This window comes from Penicillium vulpinum (genome assembly GCF_028829585.1).
Source record: "Penicillium vulpinum strain IBT 29486 chromosome Unknown utg000004l_segment0_segment0, whole genome shotgun sequence".
Taxonomy (NCBI): Eukaryota; Fungi; Ascomycota; class Eurotiomycetes; order Eurotiales; family Aspergillaceae; genus Penicillium; species Penicillium vulpinum.
In genome coordinates this window covers 4,194,889-4,213,549 of record NW_026643244.1, presented here as the reverse complement: position 1 = coordinate 4,213,549, position 18,661 = coordinate 4,194,889, and the positions used below count along the sequence as shown (strand labels likewise).

The following is an 18,661-nucleotide window of genomic DNA, read 5'->3' as shown; positions in this document are numbered from 1 at the left end:
TAATGAGGTTGGGGAGTTCTATGTCTTGATACTCTTCCAATTTTGCCTCCAGCAAAATACGCATGAAAATTTTCAGGTGTCTGAAGTACCTAGCAACAATCTTGGGTGGCTCATAGTTATCATCGTAGTCCCATGAACTGTTAACATGCCTATCTTGAAGAAGCCACCACGGAGCCGAGCCCCAAAGTTGAGCAGGTTCCACATATGACTATTCCAGGTCCATGACTCCAACAACAGTACAATCTTTCTTGCCACGGACGATCAAATTCGCTAGTTCAAGCCGCAAATCAGCTTAAACTTGCAACAGTCACACTCTGCATGGACTAAGTCGGGTACCAGACTTTTTAGGACCTTAAATGCCACAAATTCATTTCTAGCATGATAAAAACCAACAGTCGAGTTTGGCTGCTGGACGAGATGGTCCAAGTCTTGCCCGACGATGTATTGGAAATACTTGTAGGTCTCGTTCAACTTGTCAACCCAAAGCTGGTCCTGTACCTCGTGGGCGAGATTGACAAGCGTGTTGGTATCCATAATATCGCGCAAGGCCTCGAAGTCTGAGTACGAGAACCGTGGTATTACAACTTTGGCGAGTGATTGAGCAGCAGCACAAAGGTTTGACCCCATCCTACAGGATACACAGTTGTTTACACCCGGTCACGTGGCGTTAGGCCGGAATTCTCTTGCTCGAAAGAAAAAAGAGCTCTTTTCTCTCCGCTCCTCTCTTCCCTTTTAGCATGTAATATCATTGTATCAACCTGCCCTAGATTTCAGCTCCTATAAAGATGTTATAAGTCCTTTGCTCTATTTCATAATTCCTTTTTATATAATTCAATATCAATATTTGAAGTCGTTTGATCTTTCATCGTGAGATAGTTCCACTACTGATATACTAGTACGAAATACGAAGAAAATAAAGATATTATTCCCGAATTCGCAAGAGTATAAGAAATTAAGAAAGATTGTAGTATAACCTCATAAAAATAAGTTCTATTCCAATATCTTGCCTGTCGTGAATTGTATTCCGTGTTTAGCTGCATTGGTCAGTGTTATTATATACAGGGATAAATCAATATATTAAGTCTAGGCTCTGTGATGACATGCATCGCATCTCATGAGAAGAGCTAGACCCCTTTGGGTAACAGCTCTGGAAGTTTAGAGGTTGTAATTTTAGGAATTAGTACTTATGTTAAGGCGGCTGAGCTGCATTAGCCCTCCACCTAAGTGGGTTAAATCAGCGCTGGGATATCTAGTGTGTCACAGAAGAAATATGGATAGGGGGTCCAAGGATATGAGGATATTTCATTAGATAATTGTTGGTAATAATATCTTGCCAGGTGGGTGTTCTTTATAGACAACCCAGATACCAGATCCTCCAGTGCCAAGTAACCCCTTACAGATGGGGGAAGAGAACGGGACTGAGAACTAGTTCACTGCTTTTAGGTAGCCTAACCATGTAGAGCGATGTTAAAGGTTAGTGGTACACAATTAAGGAAATGAGATTAGAACCGAGTATGTACTAAATTGAGAACATTAGATATGTAAGAAAAAGATTAAGAAAAAAAAAACCACAGGCTAAGTAAACGAAACAAGAAATGCCTGGATGCCAATGACACAAAAGGACTCAACGCCATAATAGGCCCACGGAAAGACCTGAGACTCCATGGACGTATAACGACCGACAAAAACACACGTGACATAATTGAGGAATGATATAAACACCGATGTTCTTTGGGATGAAATTCAAGTCAAAATATACTGGTCAGAAATAAAATTTCGATCAATGGATGTTGCATTAATCGAATGAAACCCATATCCTGAACCACATTCAGCACTCAGGTTGGTTGCGGCTGCATCTGGATCTGGAAGGTATGCTGGTGTTCATGTTGTGGTGCAGGCGGGGGAGGGGCCTGGCTCCGCTGCGGAATTGGAGGTCTGCGTGGTTGTCCTGGCATCCCGTGGACGGGGGACTCGGACGACATTGGGTGTTGCATCTGTTGCTGCATCGGCGATTGAAGATATGGCTGATGAGGGAGGGGTCGCGGGGGGTGAACAGGAGAATGGTGGTGCATTTGCATATGGGGCATAGAGAGTGGCTGACCGGGCTGTTGGGGTAGGGATTGGCTATGCGGCAGGTGAGAACCAGGCTGTGAGGCCAGATGTTGATTCTGCTGCTGGTGCATGTGCTGAACTTGGGGTTGTCCAAGATGCTGACTTGCCTGCGCCTGTGAAGACTGATTCTGTTGGAACATGTGAAGGTTCTGCTGTTGCGGTAGAGACTGGCCTTGAAGCATCTGCGGTGGTGTCGGGCAGGGCCGTTTGCGCGCCTCTTCGTCCACCGAAGAGGTTGCACGGTTCAGTGCGGTCGTTGTATCTGTGCCCTCACCCAATTGGGGATTGATCTCTGTCTGTGTCTGATCTCCACTGGCCGCGGCTGCAGCGGCAGCTGCAGCGGCAGCGGCCGCGGCCACATCAGCCTTGCGAGGTCTCCCACGTGGCCGACCCGTGCCAGGTGCTTTTGGTTTGGCTGAAGCTGGCTTCCTTGGTTTAGGCGGTGGTAAGGGTTGGCCCGTTGCAGCTGCCCACGCAATTTGATCGGCCTTACGAGGACGTCCACGTTTTCGCTTCAAAGGAGTCCCGTCCGGTCCCAGAATAGGCGTCCCCTTAGTTGTGGCGTTTGGTCCTGCGGAACCTGGGGCGGTCGGCGTCATATTTGCAGTAAATGAAGCTTGTCCTGGTTGAGGAATAGACTCGCCATTTTGTGCAGCCTGTGCGGCTTGCGCAGCAAGCCTGGCCGCGACTTCTTCCTTCCTAGGCCGTCCCCGACGACGTTTCGGAGGCGGTGTGGCAATTTGGTCACCTCCGACTGTGGACACGGAGGGGATCTGCCCTTGTCCATTGGCTTGTGCGGGGAGAGAACTAGGAACAGCCATGGGGGCATTGAGTTGAGGCTGCGCCTGAACAGGCTGAGATTGAGCCGGTGCAGGCTTCTTAGGTTTGGCTTTCTTCTTCGGTACAGGGCTCGACTCGTCGGGCTTCATGACCGGGCTTTCCGAGACTGCAGGGACAACCGGTGCAGGTGGCTGCGATGAAGGCACAGCAGCCGAATGCGGTCCTGGCTGATAGTGCTGGAATTGAGCCTGGTGCGGAGACGGCTGGAACTGTGTCTGCTGCGGCTGAGAGAATTGTGTCTGGTGTGGGGCGTACTGATGTTGCGATTGGGCTTGATGCTGTTGATACTGAGATGGGTGGAACGGAGGCTGGGTGTGTTGGGAAAAGGGTGACTGTTGTTGATATGGGTTGTGTGCCTGAGATTGGTGCTGCAATTTTTGCAACCTCTGCTGCTCCAATTGCTGCTTCTGTTGGTGCTCAAGTCGCTGCTGCTGCTCCACCCGCTGCTGATGCTGTTTCTGTTGCTCGAGCCTCTGCTGTTGCTGCTCTAGTATCTTTTGCTCATCTAGCTTTTGTTGTTCTAATTCCTTCTGTTGCTCAAGCCGCTGCTGCTGTTCTAACCGTTGCTGCTGTTCCAAACGCTGCTGCTGGATTTGTTTTTGTTGCTCCATCCTTTGCTGTTGCTCAAGTCGTTGCTGCTGGAACTGCTGCTGTTGAATCTGCTGCTGCAACTGTTGGTGTGTCTGTTGGGGCGACTGCGGTTGCGACTGCGGTTGGGCTTGACGCTGTTGATTCATGCCAAACATAGACGGGCTAGCCATAGATGGACTGGCCGAAGTATGATTATCCCTCTGCTGCATGCCTGCGTGAGGTAGTCTGTTCATTCCCTGCTGCGGCGAAGGAACATTCATGGGATGCCCATGAGTGAGTCCAGTTGATGGACTCATTCCCGGCTGCGGCCGGAGGTGGGCCATTGGATTAAACCCACGCTGGAGGTTTTGCAGCGCCATAGGGTCTGGGTTGCGAGACATCAGATCTGGGGAGCTCTGCGCCGCAAACTGCCCCGGAAATTGGCCAAAACTGCTGGTAGTGGGGTACCCACCTAATGACCCTGATGTCGGGGTCATCTTGCGCATATCTGGAGATTGCGACGCAGCAAAGTTTTGCTGAGGTTGGCCCCGAAAAATTGGCTTATTGCCCGGGAATGGACTGCCATGTTGTGGCAGCTGCGGCCCCGCGCCTAGCAAGGGCGACTGGGCATGCTGACGTTGAGGTTGCGGACCCAACGGATGTTGGGGTTGAACACCTTGATGTTGTTGTTGCTGTTGAGGCTGCTGTGACTGTTGAGGGTGGAATGGGTGACCACCGTAGTTCATCATTTTGACTCAATTTTAGAAATGCGTTGGGCACTTGGCCGTAAGCGGCAGATAATCAAGTGTTTCCTTCAACCACGAAGCATGCAAGGGCAAAACCCGTCAAAATGACCGCGAGCTAGCTTGAAAGGGGAGAGATGGAATACAGAAGGGCAATTTTAAACCAAGATGCCGCCGATGTTGCGCCAGCGCCGCCGATAATTCTATACGGGGAATCGCCACCAGAGTCGCGCCGAGGCCGCGTGTTTGTTGTTCCCAGCGGCCTAAGGCCACAAGGCAACAAGGCAAGAAAGAAACCGTGCACTTATTCCCGATTAGGTTTAGCGGCTACGGAGACCGAGGTGAGTCGGTCAGCGCAGTTCGAGAAAAATGAGTCGACGGTCGCTCAAAGGGATTCAGGGGGGGGATGAGCTGGGGGGGATCCTGAGAGGCAGCGAGGGTGATCCAAATCTATTTGCTAGAAGGCTCAACGGATAACAGGGCCCAGAAGAAGTAGATTGGAGATGAAGTGGATGACGCTGGGCTGGAATCCTCGATGGCGAGGGAAAAAAACATTAAAAAATAAAATAAAAAATAAAAATAAAAAAACGGGAAAAAATGGAATTTTCAGTTTCTCCTCTCCATGTCACGTGATGACAAACCAGGTATTCCAGTTGTAGGTAACTATCTTAACTATATATACCACTCTCTATACGGAGTACTCTCTATACCTCTCTATTATGTTGATACGTTCATATGTGAATATATACAGTTCATTTATGGTCATCATCTGTAATACCAATAATACTTAACCTATGGATCTCCATCTATGTATCTCACTTATCCTCCCCCTTAAAAATACCTAGTCGTCTGGTTATCTTCCGCAATCCTTGTAAAGTATAGAATCACACCATTCACAAGTACTACACAAAGTACGTGCTACCTGAAAACTATAGAGACATCATATCATGCTGCTTTTCCAACATCCTTGTCCTCCGCTACCCGAAGATCTGCCAAAAAGGGCGTAAAAAAAGCTTGCCGGAACCCCTTTCAAAGTGCCAATACTCACGATGATCCACAATACCACAAATAGGGGGCAGATCTGCATAGAATTAGCCGAGCACTACTTTGTATATATATTGGATCATGAATATCATCCATTTTAGTGATATTCTTTAGGATAATTAACAATTTCGTTCAAGCGTCTTTGCTATCTTTGCTATCTTTGCTATTCTCTTCATAGTTGTGAGATTATTTTTATGCCTCAGTCATCCATGCCTCTGGGAAGAACACAGTGGCCGAGGTTCAACGGAAAGGATACTTCATTTCGAAATATAAGAAACAAGAATAGGGTTTGCCGCTTATACGGCATAGTGAAGTCTTTTTGATAGTAATTTGAGAAGTCTTAGAACTCTGTAGATCTTCCGAGTAGTGTTTTTAGGTGTCTTGAAAGTATGTTGTATCTATCTTGTCAGATATTGTTTCGGATGTCTCCTTAGTTGTAACTTTCTTCTAGATATTTCTTCCCTTGGTCGATGCTATAGTTAAATATAGAATAGCATATATAGGCCGTAAAAATGGGTTGATGTGCAAGCCGAATTTTCCATATATGCCACTCGATGTTTCCTATATAACCGTGCAAGTGTAGCTAGAAAAGTGGCTTCAAGTACTGAAGTGAAAAAAAGAACAAACACTAATATAAGCTGTAAAATCCACATTAGAAAGAACTAGAATGTGCAAGGAAAGCTACATGTATATAATCGATTTTTACGTTAATTTCTCAAGTAACTACAAGATTCATTGTTGATGGAAGACCCTAGTAGGTTTTTCAACTATGGTGAGCACTGTGAGTTTCAGGATAAGGATCACTTTGCCTGCTCTGCCACAAGAAACTCTTCCCAGACTTTTTTAATATCATTTTGATAAATGAAATCCTTGTCTTCAAATAGAAAAGTGTCGATTTTGGCTTGCAGAATGATATCAAAATCCTTCTCTTGTGCTCGGAGTTGTTCCGTTTTGTCACGTATTTCGTCTAGATGCTGATACCTGCGAAGTATTAGGATGGCAAGGCCAGATCCGGACCATTTTGCGCATAGTATGAAGTTCAAACTTACATTTTAGCATAATATGGAGCTCGAATCTGTTCAAAGATCTCCAGAGCGTCCCGCGCAGGACGAGAACCAATCCGTGTAAACTGGAGCGCACGTGCGAGAATCCAACCATCCTCCATGGCAAATGTCGCCCCAGAGCCAAACGCGCCTGGAAACCCGTTAGTGCTGTATATGACGGCAAGCCTTAAATGAGAGTACTTGGACTCACCCGAAAGAGGGTGACTGGCATCTCCAATAAGGGCGATTTTATCCCAGTCGGTGATCTTGTTCAGACGAGGTCCAGCGAATGTCGCAAATTCCCTCCATTCTCCCTCAGTCACTGCGCTTATTGCCTCTCTTATTCTTTGGTCGAATGTCTGTATTAAATGTTAGTAATGAATACACTTTTTTAATCTAGAAAAGCTATGTCGTACTTCAACACGCAATCCTACTTTGTCGTTGGTTGCAGGGATGCCCCAAAAGACCGTCTTCCCTGATACTTCAGGTTCATTGTAGGATCGAACAGTGATTTCAAAAAGCGGATCTTTGATTTCTTCTTCGTTGTCCACATCGGAGAGATAGACATGACCAGCTTCGCCCCACCACCATGATGTTGTATTCGTTATGTCCGGGATATGAGCCAGCTGGGACTTCGGAACCAGAACACGGAATGCAGAATTGCCTGTAAAATGAAGTTGATGATCAGGAAACAGGGCCCTACGAACAACCTATATCGGGGGAATTTGTCAGTCGCAAATGTCACTTCTAACATAGGAGGCTTGACGAACAGAGTGTATCCCGTCCGCTCCAACGACAATGTCCGCAATCGCCTCGGTGTGATCCTGGAACACCAAACGAACTCCCTGGCCCGAGAGGTCCTCCAAAGATACAACTTTTTTGCCAAATTGGATCACGCCCTCCGGCACTCGCGATAAGAGAGCTGACTGTAGTCGGGTTCTGCGAGCACGGATTGATCCGCGGTAATCTGCAGCGGAATTTTCTGGATGCTGGGTGATTCTCAAAACCTTCCCTGTGTAGGCATTTCTTGAAATTCAAGGTTAACATATGCTCCAGCTGTTACTGCGGCTGGGAAAGCACTGCTTACCTTTGGTGTGTATTGGATTTGGAGCCTCCCCTGACCCCATCGCTGGCTCCAAGTAAATCCAGAACTCTCCACGCATTAGTCGTCAAGCTGATACCTGCCCCGGCTTCTCGGGGCTCTGTGTTTTTCTCGTACAGGGTCACCTTCAGGAATGGCAGCTGTGAGAGAGCAATCGCAGTTCCTAATCCTCCAGGTCCGCCACCAACAATGGCCACAGAAGTAAATTCCTGTCCGACCATATTCGAGAAACGATTCTGGGTTTGGATATGCTAACTCTCAATTTTTCCTTCCTTGCTTATATATCTATAGTATTGCACCTCATGGTCGGGAGTGGCCGGTAGATAACTAAATCGCGCCATACTAAGCTTCAAATGTGCCATGCGCCACTAGTGCCTTGTTGTCCAATCCCACAACAGCGAGCTAGGAATCACTAAATATGGAAAAGCCAGACCCCGCGTGTGGACTGTCATGGAATGTTTTGTTCCAGCACGTTCTAGCTTGCTGGTGGTCGATCGGACTATGCCCTAACAGATAGGAAAAGTGATGGCTGCGGGGTCTCTCTACGCGTTCTTGCAAAATTTCGGCGAAAGAAACATCGGCGTCCCAGCATATCCACCCTTTTCTTGTCGCTTTTTATAGATAGGAGCAGTAGAAGCCGACTGGAGACCTCTGCGGATGCAGGTGTCGAGTATTTGGTCCCAGGGTATCTTGTAATAGAGACAGTGCACTGTATCGTGTAACCCACAAATCTCGTTGATTGTTTGTGAGTATAATTCCTATTGGAAACTAGAAAGCAAAGACCGGTGCAGTTGTAACTTTAAAAGCAGGACATAAATATACCCATAACACCCAGGCTACAACTGGACAACCAAAGCAAGCGGTGTGTCGAGATTCTCCCAGAGGGACTAGTAATATCAGCGATGACTTATTTTTCGAGTCTTTGGAAATATCCATGGAACGGTTTGACCACCTCATAGTCCCCCGGAATGGTTCCTTTCGAGTCTAGGGCGCAATTTGTGGAGCAAGAGACATCAGTGCCGTTTTGTCAGGGCCTTGATAAAATATGGCGTTGGGAGAGAGTCCCGAAGAGGCTTTGTCCCAATATGCAAGTTGATCCAAGCCCTTCAGTTTCTGGAAGTTGAATTGGGCCTATTTGCAAGTCCTCAACTTCGTGTACCTAATATTCCAATATACCCACTCATCAGACAGCAAGTATTGGAAAACTATGTGATAAGTGAGAGCACGGCGGCTCAAGTGTAACACAGGAGCCTATTGAGCCCACTATGCCATTTTCAACTCGACCACAAAACCAAGAAAAGTCGACGGGTGATGTGTAAATGTCATACATACATGGCTGCGTTGCAGGAGGTCAAGTGCACCGTCGGAATCAACCACGTTACACTCGCTAGATCAATGGCTTGGGGGATGGGGTATAAGAGTGTGCGATATGGGAGCATGATCTACCCACAAAAGCAACAATACCTCTTGCCGTCATTATTATCGCCCGGTCTTCAAATCCCTACCTCAATCCGCTTCCTACCATGCCTAAGTCCCAGTCCAATCTTACTGGCTCCGATAAGCCTAACACGGTCGCATACGGCAAATGGGACTCCTTTTCTTGGGAGCCCTTCCCTGAATGGGAGGGCACCAAGGCTATTATGTTCCGCTCATCGGATGGCAAGCGAGTTGCTGGTGCTTTCCGCGAGTCTGCAACCGCCAGCATGACATACACCTGTGACGAGTTCACATACGTCACGGCGGGATGGATCAAAGCCCATGTTCATGGTGGCGATACATTCACCCTCAAGGTGGGAGACTGTGTCTACTTTACCAAGGGTCAGACGGTGGACTTTGAGTGCAGCAAGGACTATGCCAATGTCTCTGCGTTCTTTGGTACTGAGCCTGTTACTATCGTTTGAGATCAGTATCTGGCCAATCGCCAGTGCGATAGAAATAAAATGGACTATGTATTCGGCAAATTGAATTAGAGGCAATGACGAGTATTCCCCCTCCTTTCACTCATGCTTTTTACTGTTCATCGCATCAAGTCTGACCATGGTTACCGTGGACTGTAGCTTTGAGAAATGGAAAGAAAGTAACAATTCAAGTATATCTAAATTTTTTTGATGAGCATAAGCTTAGCTTATAGTTGTAGTCCAAAGGCTTCCGCGCTAGGCATATCTGGAGGAGTAAGATGCGGATGTACCTAGGAGAGGAAAATAGATGACTAATGCTGCGAAGGGCACAACGGCCAATGTCCCAATGGACTTTTTGGCCTAGTTTATGCCTGAATGATGCCTGATTCTAGAGCGCTTTTTTGACCGCTCTATACAGTGTATTGTAAATGAAGCTATTCCCATCATCATTTCCATCATCGTCATCGCCCTGGAGCTATTCCTATCCCCACCCATCGTCTATCGATATTGAGCCTCATAAAGCCGAGATACTTGATCTTCTCTAACAAAAAACCACCCATGAAGCTATTCGCACCATTCTCAAGGACAAATACCAGATCAAAATCAGCCGGACGGGCTTAACTAGGCGCCTTTAACGATAGTGAGCTATATCATTGGATTGGTATCTACGCTTAGCGTCTCGCACCAACAAATGCGGATGAAAACAGTTGCGACTTCAACTTCGTAGAATAAGCGGTAGGCGGTCGGGGGGCGGGTGCACAATATTTTGTATGGTGGGAATAGCTTCATTTTATTGGACTCGAGCACTTTGGGTACTTTGCTTAATAAGACATCTGTCATTGTAATTCAGGTATTTTAATTTCTGCCTGTTTGAAATAAGGCACCAATAAAGCATTTTAGGGCATAAACTAGGCCAAAAAGTCCATTGGGACATTGGCCGTTATGCCCCTTCGCAAATGCAGTGTTTGATTGTAAACAAGTCCAATTGGACGGGGAAGAAAACCAAGATAAACTGGCGTCGGCAGTTTCGTGCCAATGCTGGCTTTGAGATCGACCCCTAGATAATGTCCGCTGTTCACCATCTTGGAGGTACTGTAGTGAGTCTGATAGGTTGGACAAATATTTTTTTAGGAAATGTTATGCGAATATTGCTTTATGATAGAGTATTCACTTAGAATACGCATGAGGCGGGACCGTTCAACACAGTCCATGACTTTCATCATAACCGCTTTGTATTTCTCTGTCGTCAACCGATGCCTGATCAGTACTAGGTTCCAATCCAACCTTTTCGGTATGACCTACCTGATGACAACACTATCAAGTTCATGCAAGGTGATCTCCACCGAAGTGGTAATACCACTATGCTTTTGAAACCACAGTGCCCTTGTTATCGTTGATTGGGAACTGTCTGGCTGGCTGCCTGAGCACCAGGAGACCCACAAAACGGAGTTGACTGTTGATGACGAACAGTGGCTGGAATATTTACCGTTGATTTTGGCTCAGCATGAGAGCACTGTGGAAGCATGGTGGTGGTATATGGCATCTCTGGGTGTTCAACTAACAGCGAGCCCCGAGGCTACAATAATTTAGGAGTCTACTCAGAGAAAAGGCTTTCTGGCAAATCCTGTAGGATGCATAAGGAGAGAAAGGAACTATCTACAGTGGGAGGACTAGATATGCTAGGATTCGAAAACGAGCTCTCCAAGCAGACTCTCTGCATAATGACTGCTTGCCATGGTTGTTTACTCGTCAAACCAAGGGTCTTCCAAAATCTGTCTTGCTGAGGCTCTTGCTGACGGCTCAAACAGCAACACCCTTCCAATGATCTGTCCCAGCCTCGCGATATCATCCCTGGTAAGATCAGGACTCTGCGGGCTCTCAAAGTACACTTCCTCTAGCCACTCCTGCAAGTTGGGTGCGGTGCCTTCTGGGGTTTCGCCGTCATCTGCGTTCATCATATCCCATATCTTGTGCCATCTTTCAGGCAGTTCATCACTTACCATCTCTCGCATCTGTCCAACGAGAATTGGGGGCGTTATCAAGAAGGTGTCGAAAGGCGGTTGACCAGCAAAAAGTTCAAAGAGCTAGCATATCCATCAGTTTACTGTTGTATGGTGTTTAACGTCGAATGGCTTCACCTACCATGCATCCCATGCTCCACAAGTCAACGCGGTAATCAATGCGATCTTGAAAAATGACCTCAGGTGCCCGAACAGGTAGAGGTGTGTAGTGTTTGAGGTACCGTAGTATGTAAAAACGATCCCCCAAAGTCGATGATTTTGATCGTCTGGGCGGATATCAAAGAATGCATTGTCTGATACGAGGTAGGCCTAACGACATACTCGGGTAAACTAGATTCGAGGTCTTTCCCGTCGCGACTTCGGACATAGCCAATATCTGGATTTCCTAGCATCTTAGTAAACTTATCTTCAGTTAAATTGTCTATAGAAGGTATAGTAAAGGCTAGATTGCGGGTATATAGATCTATATTATATAAGAGTGGGTCAAAAATTTCCTAGGAGTATGAACTATAACATACGTACCTCCATGTGCAATATTCCGTTGTTGCAAGCTATCAAGACCGAGAAGACTTTGCTTCGCAATGACTTTGGCGAGCTTCCCAGGGAGCCTCCCATAGGGAAAATGTGCTTTAGTTGCGTCCGGAACATTAGGCCCCAAAAGCTCATATACCAGACAGTTATAAGACCCATTTTGGCCCCTCAAATTGAAGTCATCAAGTATGTGTACCGTATGGTCTAAGGGAGGGCGATGAGATGCTAAATTCTTCAGAGTTTGGAGCTCTCGTATCTCTGCACCATTATCACCTTCTGCAACAGGAATTTTGACAGCAACATAAGCATTATCTCTGAAAAAATGCAACTTTCCAGTTAGCTAGGTCTACTATGAGTCACCCAATTTTGTACAACCTTTGATCTCTCGCCGCCCAAACTGTTGAGTAACCTCCCCACCCTAGTTTATGTAGCACTTTATACCTTCCAGATTTCAGGTATTATCCCAGGACAACTGGGTGGTATCCACCTTGCCGGTACCGGTGAAGTGGCTCCGCGTCAACGGGGGAGATATAAAGTGGCTAGTCCATCTGACTCTTGTCTGAGTGTGTGGACATCGACTGAGAGACAGTGAGAAGCCGCAGGATTGTCCTCCGTGGGACAGTACGTCTCGGTAGTATCCAGGCGATTGCCATGTAGGTGATGTGTCAAATAAATATTGTCACAAACTATAGATTGTGATGTGATGACCCCTGGATGCGCCTGCCCAGGAATGGATGACATAAACGATATCCAATCACATGATCTGTATACCCGCCCAAGTCTTTTTTCGCGGTAGGTTATTTGGCCAAGATCACACAACTAAAAAAAATGAAACGGTCGCTGATGCATTCTCAAAGATACGATATGTTGATTGGATCCATGGATATGGATATGGGAACTGTTGGCAGTGCTAAGAGGTACTGCTCCTGAAAGGTTCAGATAGACCTCCGCAAAGCCCACAAAGCCCAAAGCCCACTAATGGGCTGGGTTTTGGGGCTAGTCCTTAGGCCCACCGGTGGGTTATGGGCCCGGGGTGAAAGCCCACTGGGCTTTGAATAGGGGCCTATCAGGGCCCAAAAAGCACCAAACAATACAAATATTCCGAAAAACGTGACTTTTTTAATTACTATATGTATAGATCCCGTTTCTCGCCATTATCTAGGGGTAATATTCTATTATTATAATTGATATACAGTAAATTTATAGTGATATATATTAATCAAGTTTAAAAACGCGAGAGAACGCGAGAGAACGCGCGGTTTAGGAATTTTATAAATTATAGAGTTTCACCAAGAAAGTGGTCTCCCGTGTATATCTCAAATATATATCTGATGTCGAAGTATATATTGACCTTTTTTCGACATCCACTGGTTGGATTTTATTTAAAACTAGAGTATACACTGATATAGTAATTGCAATTATATACTTTAAATTTAAAGTCTATACAATCAGTAGAAGGGTCAGAATACAGCGATTAGAAGATTCTAGTTGAACCCCCTTAACGGGCTACAATGGGGGCCTTATGGGCCCCCACGAGTAGGCTGTGGGTTGGGTTGGGCTTCGAAGGTTAAGCCCATAGCCCACTGCTGGTTGGGCCTTGGGCCCGAGGTCCGGGCCCATTTATAGGATTTGCGGAAGTCTAGGTTCAGATGACTATGCCAACAGCGCTTACTATTATCCAAAAAAAAAAAAAAAAGAAAACATAAGTCATTGGAGCACAAAACAGAACCGAAACGCTCTACGCAATATAGCGGCAGCAAGAACAGACATGCACAGGCTTTGGCAGAACATATAAACCAGTACCCTGCTGCTCTACGAAGACGTATCTAGGTTTATAAAGATTACCACTCGTTCATGTACTATGAAGATTGCGATATTTCTATCAAACTTGGGGTCCGACATATCTCCCATTCTCCGTTATTTGAGATTTTGCGTCGGTATATTTTCCATAGAATGGAGAGAAATCCAGAATCGGGGGAGCTATAGGCGGTCACATTTTGAAGAATAAACTGAGCTGTGTTTGCGTTTGCTCGTTAACATCGCTTTTCTTTCAATATATTTTCTCGGAATCCGAAATAAGAGCTACCCCAAAACTGTTCGGCCTCGCACAGAAGTCCGAAATTTTGATCCTAGCTACTCCGGCTCTATGTGGAGCTCTAGCATGTGCTACGAAGTGGGGTTTGGGACAAGAATTTCCCAAAAATGGGGGCTAACGGTTTATTTAGCTGCGATAAGGACGTGCGAGGAAGACATAGGGCGAGAAAGGGTACAAACTGTATCCTATCTGGGGAGGCTAGCCCCAGGAGATACGACGTTTGGTCACATCCGCTTGGATAACCATAGGTGGCTTGTCATACTCCATGTATGAACATGAAAGTCAAGGGGTTGGAATGTTATCCCAGGGAGGAGATGTTGCTCAGTATAAGAATCCTTTCAAGTAACCTCCGCGCTAGTGATTTGAAAAACTAGCAGTTCAACAATACATCATGATGTCTGAATTAAAATCAATTGAAATGGCCAAGGTACCCTACCCTGAAGTAGATACCGGCCAAACCATCTCGTATACAGATACAGAGGGCGAGAGGTCCTATGTCAGGAAAATTGACTTCATTGTGCTTCCAACACTATGCTTGGTGGGTCACCTGGCATGCGAAACACAGTTAATGGAAATATTTGCTAACTTTGAGGCTTGTGTCATCGTACAGATGTACTTTTTTGACTGCATGGATCGGGTAAGTGCGATGTTAGACAACGGCATGATGTTCTGGAACCATGCTAACTATAATCCTAGAGCAATCTGGCCAATGCGAAGACAGATGGTTTGGATGAGGACTTGCATCTAAAGGGGAATGACTATTCTCTATTGATCCTTCTCTTCTATATCCCCTTTGGGCTCTTCGATCTGCCATGGAATCTTTTCATTAAGAGATTTTCAGGTAGAATCATGCTGTCTATTTGTGAGACACTTCAATCTTTTAATAATTTTGATGAGGCGTACTGACATTCACGCCAAAGTGTCTATTGTGTGGGGAGTTCTAGCGCTTTGCCAATGCGCTGCTAAGGATTTCGGTTCTCTGCTTACCATTCGCATCATCTTGGGTGTTTTCGAAGCAGGTTTCTTTGCTGGAGCAACCTTCTACCTCACATTGTTTTATACGCGCGGAGAAATGGGATTCCGCCTGGCTATCATGCAATCATTTGCAGTTCTGGCATCTGCCTTTAGTGGACTGATCTCCTTCGGAGCATTCCAGATAAATCACCCGGCAGTCAAAGGATGGCAGTGGCTGTTTATTATTGAAGGATCGATGACATTAATCACTGGCGCTGTGGCAATTTTCCTGCTACCAGATGGGGTACAGAAAGCCTGGTTTTTGACCAACAGAGAGAAGGCGGCGGCGACAGCACGTCTGCTTCGAGATACCTCGTTGGAGGTGAATACCCAATTTGATCTTAAGGCCTGCTTTCAGTCGTGGAACGACTGGAAATTCCCAGTGTGGTGTTTGATTACCTTCACATACCCTGTTGCTTATGCCACTGCAATGAATTTCTTCCCTTTGGTGAGTACATATCGAATCCCATATTGTTGGAAGTTGGCTAACTATAGCAGATTGTTCAACGATTGGGATACTCTGTCATCAAGACTAACCTCTGGACAGTGGCGCCAAATCTCGTCGGAGCAGTTGTCCTACTATGTGTGGCCAAGTCATCAGACTATTTCCGCGAAAGAACGCTCCATATTGTCTTTTCTTTGGCAGTTTCATTGGTCGGAATTATTATATTAATTGCGATTGATGTTCAGAAGAACAAGGGGGTAGCATACTTTGCCTGTTTCCTGATGGCGGCAGGATCCTATATTCCGTCGAGTCTTGTTCATGCGTGGCACAACAATAACAACGTACACGAGAACTCACGAGTTGCGAATACAGGATTCTTCGTAGGGCTAGGCAATTTCGCTGGAGTATTGAGCGCAGGCACATTTCGAACTCAATATGCACCAAAGTAAGAGACTCTGCTGATATATCAAGAGAAAGTACTAACCGAATGCATAGGTATTTGCCAACCCTCATCGCAACTTGTTGTTGCAATGCAGTGTGCATCGTTCTTGTCCTAGGATTGGGAGGTTGGATGCGCATGGAGAATCATCGCCGTGATAGCAAGCAGGGATTGAGACTGAGAGAGGATCAGACTGACACTAGTCAGTTCAAAGAGGGCGAAAAGAGTCCAGAGTGGAGGTACTTCCCTTGATATGTTCAAATCGTCTTTCTATAACCCCCCAAAGTAGTCGTCCCAGAGAGAAATTCGTTGCCGTGGTTTAATTATGCATTTGAATTGGTGCCGAGCAAGCTTTTCCTACCTAGGTAGGTCATCTGTTTCATCCAATTTAAATAATCAGCCCATGTAATCCTTACTATACAAGTGGTCTTACTATATCTCCCTTGCGTATTTGGAAAACTACCCCCAAAGACCCCAACCTCCGCAATCCACCGTTGCTAGTTGGAAAATCCAAGAGCATTAAGTGGCTGACACTCCAATGAACGCTAGGTCCTCTCGATATGAGCTTTGCATATGATATTGAAATTATACCAATCAGCAATTAGCACGATCTTGCCCCCCGCATTCTTATTAGTAGACCAACGGGTTGAACTCCGAGTGAATTATTATCAAAGTCATTGAAGTAGCTGGCCAGGTATCATTTCGCACCTGGGACAACTCAGCCATAAAAAACCAGGAAAAGCACCCATGGCAACACCCAGGTTGTAGCAAGAGCTTCACGCTGGCAGAGCACCTGCGTCGCCATGCGCTCAACCACGAGCAGGCGCGCAACGGGTATACCTTTGAGCGTTGCTCTGTTCCCTTCCAGCGTTCAGATCTGCTAGCTACATGAAGTTTATTTTGGTGGTTAAGCATGTGCTGATGAGCCTAGCGCGACATATGGAGCGCAGCTAGAAACGGGATCTTGAAGCTGGAGGGCCAGGGCAGGGGACTTTGAAGACGCGAAAGAGCACCCGGAGAGCTGAGGATAGTTCTATTGTTGTTCGTCCTTCGCCGCGGCAAATTAGAACTGTGGCTGCAACTCGATCACCTATCTCGGCGAATCCTTCCAGCCAGGAGACAGAACTGCGAGATGAGGAAGAGTATTTCCATAATGATGTCCCATTATCACCACCTCGCTCGGGCACTGAACCAACATCGATGTCTATCGAGGATACAGATCCTTTCTTGGCTTCGTTGGTGCCAACTGGGACCTTTGAGCCGTATGTTGAGTCATTGTCTGGACAGTTTGATGCAGCAGATAGGTCTTTTGGTGTGCAGTTGGATGGGATAGGGGATTATTTTGGGATGGACACTGGTATGGATGACTCCAACTGATCCCTGGCAATTTTCAGCCTGACCTCAGCAGCAACCGACTTCAACCTCCCATTTGCAGCTACGTGTAACTACAATTGGCTATTCGATGGTTCCTTCCCCGACGATGCTTTTCATCAATTCATCATACCTCTCGTGTTCGACACAGCCCTTATTTTGGAACAATTTAACTCGAATTTAGAAGAAATAAACTAGAAATAAGATGGTCCATCAGCCTTGCTTATGGCATCAATTATGGACAGAAGCACAGCATTTGAGGAAACCACCCTACCTGCTCTACCCAGTCTGGTCTAGGTTGGGTCTATATCACGCGATGTAGTAAAATTGTATTAGATAATTTTAGTAGAGAGGCGTCACATAACTAACCTTCTAGTGCAAGTGTAATAGTCATCCTGTTATATTCGTTTACATCACTCATCCACTCTAGTCGATACGATGGCCAAAGGGTGACTGCCGGGCAGTACTAGATATCGAGAGACTCACCAGCATCTTAGAGGCTGGGAACGTACGCGTTGTGCCACGAAAGGACCTCCTCGAGAGGTACCTCAGCACACTTCAAGAGCAAGCGTCCAAAGCGGCCCGCCATGGAGAGCATCTAGTCCAACTGATGTTTGGGCACGGCACCCCAGCCCATGAGATAAGAGGTCGGAGGCTCTATCCTACATATGAAAGATCTCCGCCATGTACTCCAACTAATATCCTCCACTACCAGTCAAAAAATAGTTTCAGCGCAAGTCCTGCGAGGAATATTGTTTTGGAGACTTGCCTCTTTCTCAGCGACCTCACCAGGGGTGGAGGTAGACCTAATCCTGGGTGAGCACACCATCTCACTGTCTGGGCTTGAGTACTGTGTGAAGGATATCCAGGCAAGGACTGTTAAAGGGTATGTCGGAGGTGAACGTCGAGGATTGCGTACAGAGGTGCTGAAAAGTGCCTCCGCCAAATTATTATCCATTGTTATCCATTGAGAGGCTAAATAAAAAGAAAAAGACAAGCACGATGGCCTGTGTCATGAATTCGCTAACCAATGATGACCCTGACCCCCACAAACAAAAATAACCTATTGATTCAATCCAAGAGGGTTATCCGCAGTCTGCTGCTGGCCCCCAAGACTAGAGAAACCACTCTGCACTCCCTGTCCAGCACCCTTCGTGGTATTCCCGACACCCTCTGTTGCGCCCGAGATTGTATTTCCGAGCCCAGATGTTGCGCCGCCCACGGTTGAGCCGAGACCGCCGACTGTGGTGCCCAGTGTGTTTGTCACGCCGCCGACTGTCTTGCCCAGGGTATCGCCTAGGCCGCCGAGGAGTCCGGCTATTGATATTGGTTAGCTGGATTTTGAAATTCGGGACTGGGGTATGGGGAACGTACGGTTCTGTTCGTTGGACAT

General features: G+C 46.5%; 6 protein-coding genes across 6 annotated transcripts; 3 read left to right on the top strand and 3 right to left on the bottom strand.

Moving 5' to 3' along the window:
• Positions 1-378: 378 nt before the first annotated feature.
• N7479_010100 (uncharacterized protein) lies at positions 379-561 on the top strand (the record flags this gene model as incomplete). Its single annotated transcript, XM_057257793.1, has 1 exon — positions 379-561. One exon carries the CDS (start codon positions 379-381, stop codon positions 559-561), a length of 183 nt encoding a protein of 60 aa, XP_057105251.1.
• A 1,274-nt stretch (positions 562-1,835) lies between these two features.
• On the bottom strand, positions 1,836-4,271 carry N7479_010099 (uncharacterized protein; the record flags this gene model as incomplete). The annotated part of the gene is made up of 1 exon (XM_057257792.1): positions 1,836-4,271. One exon carries the CDS (start codon positions 4,269-4,271, stop codon positions 1,836-1,838), a length of 2,436 nt encoding a protein of 811 aa, XP_057105250.1.
• A 1,838-nt stretch (positions 4,272-6,109) lies between these two features.
• On the bottom strand, positions 6,110-7,675 carry N7479_010098 (FAD-binding monooxygenase; the record flags this gene model as incomplete). The annotated part of the gene is made up of 6 exons (XM_057257791.1): positions 6,110-6,290; positions 6,359-6,503; positions 6,564-6,711; positions 6,769-7,062; positions 7,123-7,378; positions 7,440-7,675. The coding sequence occupies 6 exons, from the start codon at positions 7,673-7,675 to the stop codon at positions 6,110-6,112; spliced, it is 1,260 nt and encodes a 419-aa protein (XP_057105249.1).
• Positions 7,676-8,977: 1,302 nt separating this feature from the next.
• N7479_010097 (uncharacterized protein) lies at positions 8,978-9,355 on the top strand (the record flags this gene model as incomplete). Its single annotated transcript, XM_057257790.1, has 1 exon — positions 8,978-9,355. The coding sequence occupies one exon, from the start codon at positions 8,978-8,980 to the stop codon at positions 9,353-9,355; it is 378 nt and encodes a 125-aa protein (XP_057105248.1).
• A 5,035-nt stretch (positions 9,356-14,390) lies between these two features.
• On the top strand, positions 14,391-15,907 carry N7479_010096 (uncharacterized protein; the record flags this gene model as incomplete). Its single annotated transcript, XM_057257789.1, has 4 exons — positions 14,391-14,636; positions 14,696-14,861; positions 14,920-15,461; positions 15,512-15,907. 4 exons carry the CDS (start codon positions 14,391-14,393, stop codon positions 15,905-15,907), a joined length of 1,350 nt encoding a protein of 449 aa, XP_057105247.1.
• A 2,424-nt stretch (positions 15,908-18,331) lies between these two features.
• On the bottom strand, positions 18,332-18,661 carry N7479_010095 (uncharacterized protein; the record flags this gene model as incomplete). The annotated part of the gene is made up of 2 exons (XM_057257788.1): positions 18,332-18,585; positions 18,643-18,661. The coding sequence occupies 2 exons, from the start codon at positions 18,659-18,661 to the stop codon at positions 18,332-18,334; spliced, it is 273 nt and encodes a 90-aa protein (XP_057105246.1).